The sequence below is a fragment of the Neovison vison genome, chromosome 2 (genome assembly GCF_020171115.1).
Source record: "Neovison vison isolate M4711 chromosome 2, ASM_NN_V1, whole genome shotgun sequence".
Taxonomy (NCBI): Eukaryota; Metazoa; Chordata; class Mammalia; order Carnivora; family Mustelidae; genus Neogale; species Neogale vison.
In genome coordinates, this window is record NC_058092.1 from 154,261,480 (window position 1) to 154,274,291 (window position 12,812).

The window sequence follows — 12,812 nt, forward strand, 5'->3', positions numbered from 1 at the left end:
CTGTTGTGGGCTGGCATGTACCTTTACATATCAAATGGACCCCATTGCTGCGTAATGCATGGCTGCGTTTGCTCTGAATTTCATGCCTGGTGGCTTCTTTTTTTCCCCCCCTTCTGGTTGTATACAGTCACTGAAGAAAATTAATAGGGAGCTGGACACTGTTAAATTCATATGGGTGAACTGCGGACCGTCTAACAACAGGGCTATTCTGGGACCCACAGTCCTCCCGGAGCGGACATAATCGACTCCGCTCTTCACCTCTCTGTCCGGCCAGTGTGGCCTCTGCGAACAGAGCTCCCATTGAGGTCCAGCCAGCTCCAGGAGGGGAGGAGCTGCCCAGCTGCACGGGACACTCAGCCCTGTGGGTTATCGTGGTATACTTTCCATGTGACCGGTGGCAGTGGGAAACTCTGCAGCAGCGGGGAGGTGACGGCTCCTGCCCGTTGCTGAGTTTTAGGAACTTGGAGAGGACCTCGTGCCCTTTCCTCCTGTGGTCACTTTGGCTTCAGAGTCTTTTTCAGTTATCCAGGAAGAAGAACTTACTTTCTGCTCATTTCCCTAGGAGTAGAGGGATTGATACTGTTACAGTTCTGTGCTTAGCTGGGGAAATTCCTTGCATTTTGCTTTGGGTCCAGAAAATTGCAAGTTCAAAGACTTTGCAAAATAAGGTCTCAGAGCACCTGGAAACTTAGTGAAATCTACCTACCTTGTATTTGTTCCAAGATTTCTTTCACTCTTTGCTCCACTTAAATAAAATGAAAAAAGTGAACTACCTGCCCCTTTCCCAGCTTTTATGCAGTGAATTGTTTCTTGCTTCTCCTGTGTTCTCTTCCTCCTTCCCACTCCTGTAGCAAATAACACTCAAAATCAAAGGAAGCCTTTGACAGCTGCCTTTTTTCTCCAGTTTTCCCCTTTTTCTTCAAGGTTTTCCTAAAACGATACTGTACTTATGTTCAGGACAGATTTGTTGGCTCATCTGTAAACTGTGTTCATTTCACCCCACACGCATAATTGATTTCCGGTATTCAAACTTTCCATGACTCTCACCCTTTGCACGAGCGAGTCCGAGAAATAGTCTACCTAGCATGTGTTTCCTCCCTTGTCACCCCTGACTGTGACCTCAAGCAAGTTATCTAGCCCCTCAGCTTCAGGAATATTATTTGGAAGATGGGGATACCTCCTCGAAAGTAGAGAGGAGAAAATGAGTTCATTTATGTCAGGTGTATTAAATCTTGTTATTTTCACTGTAATGCCTCAGGTTTTCAAGCTTACCTAATACTTTGGTTACATTTTGATCAAAGGAGCCTTCATGTAGCAAAATGCATCCTTTTCTGCATCATGGTAAATTCAGTCATTTAATCCCTGATACATGAGCAGGGAGTTTGAGATTTCTTGAAGTTATCTAATCAGTCTTCATACTATTATCTGAGCAAGCAGACCCCATTGTTCTGTTCACACTTCCCTCCCTCCCTCCATCCATCCAACGTCCCTTGTTGACTTTTTCTCTGGAAGTCACAGAGAGCTTGGAACAGGGGAGCTAATCTAAAATGCAAACACACAGTTGTTTGCAGGGGAAGGTAAGAGAAGATACATCATAGGTGGGCATATAGACAGCAGGCACCTCCAGCCATGGATGTAACCCAGGTAGGCTGTGAGCCAGCAGTTAAGGGATCAGCTTGCTGTTGAAAGAACAAAGAAATGTTAAACTCCATTTTGTGGGAAAAGAGCAAGAAAGCTTCTGCTGTGCACGGGTAACGGAATGAAGGGTGGCAGGGCCCAGATGCATGGCCTCTCGTGGCTTTGGAGGACTTGTTAATGGTGCCGTGGGCCGTGCAGGCCTAATCCCCGTGAAATTGTAAGGCTGAGCTGTGGGTGCTACTTTTATGTACCTGACCTCGGGAGGCCCCACAGAGTTGGGATCCTCACCTGGTCAATGCATTAGTGACCGAGCTGATCAGTGCCCCTTCCAAGACACTGCAGTACCTGGAAGCAGCCTTTGGGCTGGGGTCAGAGGGGGCCCCGCCGCCCCCCCCTTTTTTTTAGCTCTTCTGAGTTAGAGTTCTTTTTCCTTTACTGACTAGCCAAAGCACCCTACAAGAGATAAGTGCCCTGAATCTCATTTCCTACACTGCATTCTTGTTAACCAAATTTTTTTGATCTTGCCCTGTTATATTTGCATAATAGGTGGATTTTCATTCAGCTTTTCCAGTCTTTCCCCAGCTTCCAAGGAAGGATTTTATTCGACGCACTCTTAAAGCAATTTTATGGAAATCATGTGCTTGGGATAAGGACAGGCTCCCGTGGGTGAGGGGGACTCACTCCTTGTCCTCTGCGCACAGCTGGGAAGGCTCCTGTGGAGCAGATGAAGGCGCTGAGCAGTCCTGGAGGGGGCGGGGCACAGGGTGTCACTCGAGAGGGTTGACTGGGCTGCCTCCAGGAGACTCTGAGGTCTACCCTGTTCTTCCTGGTACATGGAAGCTGTGCTGTGAAGCAGAAGACTGTGATTTCTTTCAAGACACGTCCAGGTCGCCGGCTCTATTCCCTGGCTAACGGAAAGCATGAAAAGACCCCTTAGATAAGAACAGCTTGGGGGCCTGGAGCTAGCATATCCAATGCACATGGTGATTGTAAGTGGCAGGGACGTCCTCTCTCGGCTTGCATTCGGAGAGTTTGTCTGTGTAAAATGGGGAGGGAAAAATGGAAAACGAGTGTGGGGAGGCAGAAAAGAGATAAAAGGTCCTTTGGCTAAAGTGCCTGCCATCTTCGTGAAAAAGGGAATATGCAAATTTTGGATTCCCCAGTTCAAAATCAAAAAACAAAAACAAAACAAAAAATAGGATAGTTCATGATAGAAATCGTTCAGTAAAACCTGTGCCACCGCATTCTTTAAATGACTACCTTGAATGGGATATAGCCCCTCTAGGTGAGTAGAGATCGGCATTTTGAGATTCTAAGTGTGAATCTTCTTCACGCTGACCCTGGAACTTTGTAGGACTGTCGGGCTCCAAGTCAAAACACACCATGGCGCTGTTTGTTTTATGTGCAGTCCTTTTTTGTCTGTGGTGTAGGTCTTTGTTGGTAATATTCATGTGTTCAGTTATAAGGCCTCTCTGAGGTTAAGGATGATAAGTGTGATGCACATATGGGGGTCGGGGGGACAGGGAACTGGCCCTGAGCTTAAGAAGGGTTATGTAATTCACCCAAGGTTCAACAGCTGCTAAGTTAGCACAGCCCAGATTCAAAGACCAGCAACCAGGCTTATTAGAATTGTAGGTATTTAAGAGTACATGAGTTTGGGACTCCTACTTCAGCGTGACAAATTGGAGACACATGTTATCGCTCCCTCTTCTAAAACACCACTAAAAATGATAGTGAAGGAATAACAAAGGGAATAAAGCCACAAAGGAAAAAAAAAGAATTAGAAGCAGCGGAAGACAAGATATACCAAAGCCGATGGAAGAGCCAGACCAGTTTTGCAGATGGGAAAATGGCACCCCTCCAGCCCTGGTTGTGTGTGCGTGCACGCACGTGTGTGTATGTGTGTGTTGGCAGGGACAGACCATCAGGAAGCCATTCCACACCCTGCAGAACCAGGTACCTCGGGAAAAGAGCTGGTAGTGGGGTGAGTGCAGGGGACCAGTTCAATATGTTTAAAAAGCTGGGTTTTCTGTTCTCTCCCTTGTAGTCCATTTACTACTCACCCCTACCCAGGGGGGAAACTGAAGATTCATTCTGGAGAAATTGAACGTCTGCACGGCTAAGGGCAGGACTAGGGCAAATTCACTGGAGAGTAGGGATTAAGTGAAAGTCAACCCAGTGAGAAGTCCACCTCACACCCGTCCCTGGGCTAAATGCATCCCGGCAGGAGAATGGGAGACCCTTCCCCGGAGCCGTGGACAGGCTCGAGAGCCAGAGACCTCTCTCCTGATAGCTGGGGCTCCCTGACACAACAGTCGCCACCTGATTAGTGTAATATGAAATGGATGGTAAAGCAAGACCGGTCCCTATAGATGAACAGAGGCGTTTCATAATGATAAAAGGGTCAGCTCTGAGCACCAAAATCAGAGCTTCAGAATATGTAGGGGGGAAGCACACACACACACACAAAACCTGGTCAAACCAAAAGGAAAATAATCCAATCTCCGATCCGAATTATCCATATGCTAGAAACACACAAATAGAAATAGGATATTTTTGAAAAATACTATTTCCATTATCCTAAAATATCAGGGACCTTGGACTAAATTCAAAGAAAGCCATGAATGAATGACCGAGAACTACAAAACATCACCAAAACCGAGTACAGCCCTTAGTAAGTGGAGGGGACACATTGTGGTTGTGGGTTAGAGTACTCTGTATGTAAAAGAATTTGAGGAGATGTTTTGTGGGAACAGAATTAAGAGTGAGGAAAGGTGGAGCAGAGCAAGAAGGAGAACGGCTTTGAAAAACTATGTCCTTTGGATGCGTTAAAGTAGGTCAGATGGGCTTTGTGCCTTGTGCTTTGACTGCATACATGGATTCCGGATTGTTGGTTCTCAAGTGGACATTAGTGGGGTTTCTTTGGTACTTCATGCTTAGTCCTGCCACAGAACTTGGAATGCACAACTCTCATCTGTTTCCGATAGCATTAGCCCCACAGGACTAAAACTTTGTGAGGCAGGCATCGTGTCCTGCTCGATGTGGTATCCCTCTTATGTATCAGTGTATGGCACATGGCTGAGATCTAGCCCCTGCTGGACATTTGAATGAATGAATGTGTGTGGTGGGCTGAGTGTGGGCCCCCAGAGATATCCAGGCTCCAATCGCTGGAAGCTGTGTATATTACCTTATCAGGCAAATACACCCTTCCAGATGTGATAAAGTAGAGGGTCTTGGGATGAGCAGACCATGCTGGGTTCTCTGGGTGCAACCTGAGTGCCATCCCAAGTGTCTGTGTGGGACGTAGACAGGGGGGGTCCTGACAGGGAATGCCTTGTGGGCACTGAAGCAGGTCTGGGTCTGAAGAGAGGAGAAGGGAACCCATGATCCAGGGAAGTCAAGAAATACAGCCCTAGAAGCTGGAAGAGGCAAGGGAATGGATTGCTCTCTAGGGCTTCCTGAGGAAATGCAGTCCAGACGCCATCTTGATTGTGGCCCATTGGCACAGACTGTGGACTTCTGACCTCCAGAGCTGTGAGACTGTAAATGAGTGTTTCGAATCCCCAAACTTGTGGCAGTTTGTTACAGCAGCACTAGGACTGTTCTAATAGGTGTTTCGGTGCTCAGTTTTATAAATATTTCAAGAAACCATATCTCCCCTTTCATGGGGGCAGCACCGGCTACATTTCTGGTCCCAGGACATTGCACACTTCCTTTTCCACTCGCCAGCGTGCAAGGAGCTGCCTCCTTGTTTTTATTTTGATGCTCTCGGTTGAGGTTCAGGAAAACCATTCCTTTTGGGCAGTACCTGGGGAGCCTACTTGAGTTCCTTAATTCAAGTACAATTTTTTAAGCCCTTATAATGTATTAAGTCCTATCAAATCAGGCCCTGAGGATATAAAAGTTAAAGGACTCCACCTCATCTGGAGGTGAGGCAGATAGTGTCAGTGGAAGCAATGTCTGTGTGGAGCCTAGAAGGATGCATTAGAACGTCAAGCTCAGAAGAGCAAGGGACATGCCAAGTGGGGGCCAATGTGTGAGTTAGGGGAGTTTGGGGAGAGGAGTGTGCAGAGATTTTGGGGTGATGTCACTGAGGAACTTCCAGGAGAAGATGGGTGGGTGGATGGAAGGAAGGACAGACAGACAAACATTCAGATAGATTGGAAGACAAGAGTCTGAACAGACAGCCATGAGCTGATGGCGGAGCCTTGGGACACATCCAGGTTATGAGGGGAGGCCAGAGGGGCAGCCCCAAAGCAGACGCCAAAGGAGAGCCCTGAGGCAGCTCACTGGGAAAAGACACTCCTGGAAGCTGACAATGCCCCGCATGGCAGACAGGCCTGCCAAACCAGAGTCAGAGTGTGGGGTGGAGGTCGGATAAGGAAATGGGGGAACCAGTAGTGGAGGGGCAGCTATTCTCCTCACCGAGGGGCAGCAGGGGTGGAGGGATGGTCCACGGGGCTGGGGGCAGCGCTCATGGCTCCTGTCTTGCCAGAAACCCATCTACTTGCCAGGCCCACTGGGTCTTCCTCTCGTTGACCTTTTCCTCCCCAATTTTTTTAAAAATGAAGGTACACTTCACCTATAGTGAGATTCCTCCCTTTTAAAGTGTCAAGTTCTAAGAGTTCTGACAGATGAACACGGTGTGTAACCACTAGCACCGTCAAGATGCGGGGTAGCTCCCTCAGCATGGAAAATTCCCGTGTGTTCCCCTGTGACCAGCCCCAGCTGCCCCTGGTCCACTGTGCCTGCAGCACGTGCTGATGCGGGGAGAGCACACACTTGTTTGAGCACGTCACGTGTTCAAATTAGCAATTCGAGGGGCGCCTGGGTGGCTCAGTGGGTTAAGCCTCTGCCTTCGGCTCAGGTCATGATCTCAGGGTCCTGGGATCAAGACCTGAGTCAGGCTCTCTGCTCAGCGGGGAGCCTGCTTCCCCCTCTCTCTCTGCCTGCCTCTCTGCCTACTTGTGATCTCTCTGTCAAATAAATAAATAAAATCTTAAAAAAAATAAATTAGGGATGCCTGGGTGGCTCAGTTAGTTGGACGACTGCCTTCGACTCAGGTCATGATCCCAGAATCCCGGGATCGAGTCCTACATCGGGCTCCCAGCTCCATGGGGAGTCTGCTTCTCCCTCTGACCTTCTCCTCGCTCATGCTCTCTCTCACTATCTCTCTCTCAAATAAATAAATAAAATCTAAAAAAAAAAAAAAATTAGCAATTCGATGCCCTGAATCTGGACTCTTGGTTTCACCATAAGAAAGCGTTTTGTTGACTTGGTCACTGTTTTCCTCCCTAAAATAATTTGAGGCTCATTGCATTCATGTCAGTAGAATTCATCAGACACCTAGCAGAGAATCGATGTAGCATTAATGCAGGTAACTTGTCCAAATGGGGTCTGAGGAGGAAGCTTTTGCCTGAGGAAAACCGGTTGTGCTTTTGTGAACTTGCTGAATGTTTTTCTTAATGCATCTGCCTTAGGAGAAAAGAGATAAAGAGGAAAGTTCTTGTCAGGACAGACTGTAACTAAGGAAATTCTGAACTGATTTAAGTTTTAAGATGTATTTTCCACAGGATCTAGTATAATGCTGTGGGTCTAATAGTCACTAACACCAACTTTAATAAAATGATAATCTACCTAGTAGTCTGAAGTAGACAACTTTCAGTCTCTGTTTTCATTGAATTTTTTTTAAAAATTTATTTATTTATTTGACAGAGAGAGCTCACAAGTAGGCCGAGAGGCAGGCAGAGAGAGAGGAAGGCAGAAAGAGAGGAAGGGAAGCAGGCTCCCTGCTGAGCAGAGAGCCCGATGTGGGGCTCAATCCCAAGACCCGGGGACCACGACCTGAGCCGAAGGCAGAGAGGCTCAACCCACTGAGCCACCCAGGTGCCCTTCATTGATTATTTTTAAGCTGTTGATTAAAATCCAAATAACTGCTTCTGGGCCAGCTTTCCTCAACCTGCTACGTTTTTTACGATGTGTGCTTGGTTTCACTGGAGTTGTTCTTGTCTGTAACAGTTAACCTGGCTGTTAATTAGCATGTAATTTACCCAGGGGACGAGTTACCCATCAAAAAGCAAGGCTTGTTTCCTACCCTGTAAGCTCAGTACTGTAGTAAGTCAGTCACTCACCCATCAGCCCCTAAAGTAGTACACCTGCTACATGTAGCCTCAACTGTAAAGAGAAGTAATGACAGTATACATCTCGTTTGGTCACAAGAGGTAAAGAAGTAAATGACTGGAAAGTAAAGAAGAAAAGGAGTAAATGGCTCTTTGAGATCTAGCGAATAGTTACCATTGGCTTTGGGTAATGTTTGTCCTGGCTGATGGCAGATCCTGTTTTCACCCTGATTTCTTCTTTGTAAATAACATTTCTTATTCCTTCCAGAATAATGTGGCCAGAATTAATATGGTGGAAAATATTAGCATAACCAAAGCACTTCAGAATGCCCGCAGTTTTCTTCAAGCTTATAAATATCTGATTCATTTTATTTCTTTTTAACTAAAAATGAAGAGTTGGGAAAGATGGACCCAAACCTTTTAAGGTGACAATCAACAGGGATGAGTTTGGTTCTGCATAGAGGGTGAAAAATGGTCATTTTTATGAGTATATACCTTCGGGACCTGACCAGGTAGGAGTTTATTAAGAAATAAACGAATGCCCCTTGGGAGGTTGTATTTCCTACCTGCTCCGCGTGGATCGTTGATACGAAAGGGCTGCTAAAAATAAGTAAGCTGCGTGAATAAGCACTGGGGTCGTTGACCCCTCTATTTCGTGTGTGTTCACAGCACATCTGCGTGTTAAGTTTGGGTCCTTTCAGAAGACGACACTTAAAAAGTTTGGTTGGAGGAGAGCGTTTTGACTTCTTTCAGCAGACGGAGGAGCTTTGGGTCCCACAGTCCAGAAGCGATTGCTCCCAAAGCAGTGAGCTTCCTGTCGTTGGCAGAGTTCAGGCTCACATATTAGCTTCATGAACGGGAATTTGTCCTGGGTTGTGACCCCTCTGCGATACGGTGCCTGGCACGTGTTGTTGAATGTGTAATAAGACTCCTGACTGTCCCTCAGAGCCGTGTGCTCGGGGATTCCTGTGCTAGATGGACGAGGGGGCACCCAAAACCTGTTCCTGCAGTGAGACCGCATGTGCTGAAGCCCTGCAGGGCCAGCGATTTAATGTGAAATTCATGATTAGCTGAGAACAGAGTAAACCAAGTTACAGAATCAGTAGATACAGTTCGACTTCAGCAACTAATGACCTTTTTTGTCTGTTGTAAAATTTTGTGTCAGATGGCTAGGTCCATTAGTGACATCATGATGAAGGAGTGAGCTTTACCTGGCTAGTCCGAGTGCCCCCATTCGGTCAGAGAAGGTGACCTTCCCAGCCGGAGGGGAGCCATTTGGTAATGGTCTTCAAGGAGCTAAGTTTTTCTCTTGACAGTGTTTGGGAATGGCAGTGCACTCTTTCCGGGGATGCTCTTTAGTGATGGGGGGGGGGGGCGCGGCAGGGGCAGGTAGGGACGGGGGTGAGGGACAGGGGCAGAAGAGCTCTTACGGCTCATAAGCTGTGGACGAGCAGAATGAGAGTAACAGAAGATGAGACGTATAAGTACATCCGATTTGGAAACAAAACACTTTCACCAAACACAGTTGGGGAATTGTGTACCCAGACCCACGTGGTATTTTTTTCAGAGATGGGACACAGACGCCAAAAGATACCCATCCGGTCCTTTGTTCCCTTCTTTTGATGCCACCACTGTCTCCTGTTACAGAGCACCAGAACTACTTTGGAATAGATGAAAACCTTGGCCCGGTGGCTGTCAGCATCCGGAGGGAGAAGGTAGAAGATGCCAAGGAGAAAGAAGGGTCCCAGTTCAACTACCGGGTGGCCTTCAGGACAAGTGAGGTAATGGCTGCCTTGTGTCCTTGCTGTCCTGGGCTGAAGCCTCTGACTTTACCACACTAGCTTGTTTCAAAGAAGGTATAATATTAATGACTGCAGCATTTAAGATCCTTGAAAGAACCTACAGTATTTTATTCCCAATAAAAATTTGAAACCCTGTCACAGATGTTAAGGGGCAATGATTTTACTGCCCCCTTACATGACAGAAAGGATACAATGGTAAGACCGGATGGTTTGGGGGCTCGGAGAGGACACGTATGAACTGGCCTGTTCACGCCGGAGCTGACAAACAGCTTCGAGATCTAAAGCAGGAAATCAACTGGTCTGCAGTGGGGGAGCGTGGCCAGCTATCTGTGCACACCGCATTATTTCGAGGTCCCAGCTTAGTGCCACTCTTGCCTTGGTTGGAGTAAAAACTGGGAGCATTGTACAAACGGAACAATATAGGTAGAGACGCCGATTACAAAGAAGGCCCGTGTTTCGGGTTTTATTCTCTTGACCTGTTGTAATGTCGGGGCAGGGCGTATTTGGCAAGCATTCCAGCACGCATGTATTGGCTGGCTCCTTCCAGATCAGTGAGAGGAAAGGGAGCTCTTCGCTCGCCCCCTGTGTGTGCGTGAGCCTGTGTCCCGCGGCATGGCTGGCCAGGTGCTCCCGTGATGGGGCTCTATGCTGGGGACGTGGGAGATAAAGCCCCTGACTTGTCGCAAGTCACAGGCCTGGGCTGTCCAATTTAGTGGCCGCTAGCCACGTGTGACTATTTGAAGTAATTAAATGAAATTCAAAATACAGTTCCTCAGGCCTGCTGGTCACGTGTCAAGTGCCCAGTAACCACACAGAGCCTGTGGCTCCCGTGTCAGCTTGTGCGGCTGCTGAGAGAATGTTCTCCTCATTGCACAGGACTCTGCAGGGCGGTGGTGTTCTCGAATGTGGTGCACACGGCACACGTCGTTGCCACAGGCCTTACCCCGACTCTCTCGTCCGCTAACAGTTCTCTTCCCAGAGTCGGGGTGGGGGGGGTCAGAGCTGGGTCCCCTGATTTGCAGTGCTGCGGTTTCCTCTCCGGAGCGAGTGTCAGAATGGCGCTCCTGTGCCGTCCTCACGCGTTTGAGGACGCATCACTTTTTTTTAGTATATGTGCTGGCGAAGCGAGCACAAGGACATATCACACTTATGAGGCAACATTCGGTAGTAAATGATCTTCTGATGCCTGAATCCCCGTGCCCGTGGGGGTTACTGGATATCCCCATCCAGCTGCAGGACCCGTCAGCAGTGGAAAGTGAAGTGGGAGAAGAGAAAGGAAAGGACAGAAGTTGGTACAGAACACAGGGCAACAGGAAAAGAGAAGGGAGCGGTAGGAGGAAGATGCAGGGAGGGCAGTGCGGGGATCCAGGCCCAGCCCGGGGATCTCCAGCCTCTCCGCAGCGTCACAGGCACACTCCCTGACTCTCTCAACCCCTCCCAGCTTATCCCTGAGCCCTGGGCCCTTTTGTTGTTTAAAGGCTCTGGGAGTATTGATTTTGCTTCTACCCATGGAAAGCTGTAGTCACTTTTGCCCACTCAGAAAAGAGACTGACCTTTCCCCCTCTTGGAAGACAACTAAAAAAATCTAGCTTTCAGGAAGTAACCAGGAGTAAACAAGAACTCTTCTGTGATGTTCTGGAATCTTCTGTTCTTCCCCCTTCACCCCCCACAGCTAACAACCCTGCGAGGAGCAATTCTAGAAGACGCCATACCTTCTACCGCCAGGCATGGGACCGCGCGGGGACTACCTCTCAAAGAGGTCCTGGAGTACGTCATCCCGGAGCTGAGCATCCAGTGCCTGAGACAGGCTCCGAATTCACCCAAGGTCTCGGAGCAGCTGCTCAAGCTGGATGAACAAGGGGTGTGTACAATGCGAGCATCTCCGTTTGGGTCCGAGTATGTGTCTGTGTTTCAAAACATTTCGGACTTTTCCCATCCATCTTTCTTTGAGGATCGTTTATTTTTAATGCATTTTTTTTTTCTCTGACTGCTCCTAGGAAACACGATGGCTGTCTAGTGTAGTACCCCTCCTGCTGAGTTGTGACCTATGTTGTTTTTACCAAGGTTTTGGTGAAAGAGCCCATCTGATTCATGACTATTCAAGATCAGTGGTATTTTTTTCCAGGGTTTAAAAAGCTCACATTGGGCCTTTCCTGAACTAACATTTGTCCTTGCCTCACTGTATACGAGGCATTGATGCTAACAGGTGGGAAATGGACAGCGTGCATTGGGGAGACTGAGGCTAAGAAGTCATCCCTCGCCCCAGAGGAATAGTTAAGACCAAGAGCACAAAGACCTCTGCAGGGCAGAGGGTGACAGTGGATCGTGAGGAGGTTTAAGTGCAGTGAGTGCTTTGGGAAAAGAAGTAACCTCTGACGGCACAGCTCCTGAAGAAGGTGGCCTTGTAACTGCGACTTGGGTCGAATTCCAGGAGGGGGATGGGAGCAGTTGACTGCTTTGGGAACTATGATGAGTTTCTTTATAAGACAAGGGCACACCTAGGGAAGTTGTAGTTGGGGGGGAAAAAAAAAAGTATGTTGAGCTACAGCCTGTAATATAAGATCTTAAAAGCTAGGCTGAGTTTGCACGTGATTCAGGAGGCAAGTAGAAAGTCATTGAAGCTTTTTGGTAGGACAAGACACAATCAGAGCTGTATTCTAGAAAGATTATCCTGCTGGAAGGGAATGAGACAGGCTGGTGAGGATAAAGGCTGATGATAGCCTGGAGTACAGTCATGGACTGTTGACATTGTCTGGGAGAGAAGTAATGTTGGACAGGATAGGGACAGTGGTCCAGATGGTGGGAAGAGGTCTTTTAAGTGTCAAATACGAGATAACTTCTAGCAGGAACCTAAGAGGTAGGCACCCCACTGTATGTAACTTACTTCAGATGAGCAAATTTGCTGTTAAATGTCTGCTTTTAAAAAACCCAAAAAGACAATATTCATGTATCTTTCCAGAATTTTCTAAGGAAATTTCCTTTGCCTGTTTTAGGGAGAATAGGAGGTATTTCTTGGTTGACCTAGTAATACAATGTGGTAGATTGATGGTTTTTGATACTCAGATGGCAGAGTTCTCAAAGTGATGAAATAGTAATTTGTCTAAGACATTAATGCTGCGTGATTAGCCAAAGGAAGAGGGCACCCTAACACTCAGAGTGAATAGTCCTGCGATCTGTCTGTCTCAAGAAGGAAGGCTGGCATACTAACCAAACCAGAGCTCTCCCCTAGAGCAGTTGACCTGTAAGACAGTGT

At 47.6% G+C, this 12,812-nt stretch overlaps 1 protein-coding gene across 4 annotated transcripts in view; it reads left to right on the forward strand.

The window, feature by feature from the left end:
• SIPA1L2 (signal induced proliferation associated 1 like 2) overlaps positions 1 to 12,812 on the forward strand; it is a 212,922-nt gene that overhangs the window by 117,304 nt on the left and 82,806 nt on the right. For all 4 annotated transcript variants that reach the window (XM_044239357.1, XM_044239358.1, XM_044239359.1 and 1 more), the window contains exons 5-6: positions 9,405 to 9,538; positions 11,232 to 11,420. In XM_044239357.1, coding sequence (XP_044095292.1) covers positions 9,405 to 9,538; positions 11,232 to 11,420 — 323 coding nt within the window. The remainder of the gene's footprint in view (positions 1 to 9,404; positions 9,539 to 11,231; positions 11,421 to 12,812) is intronic.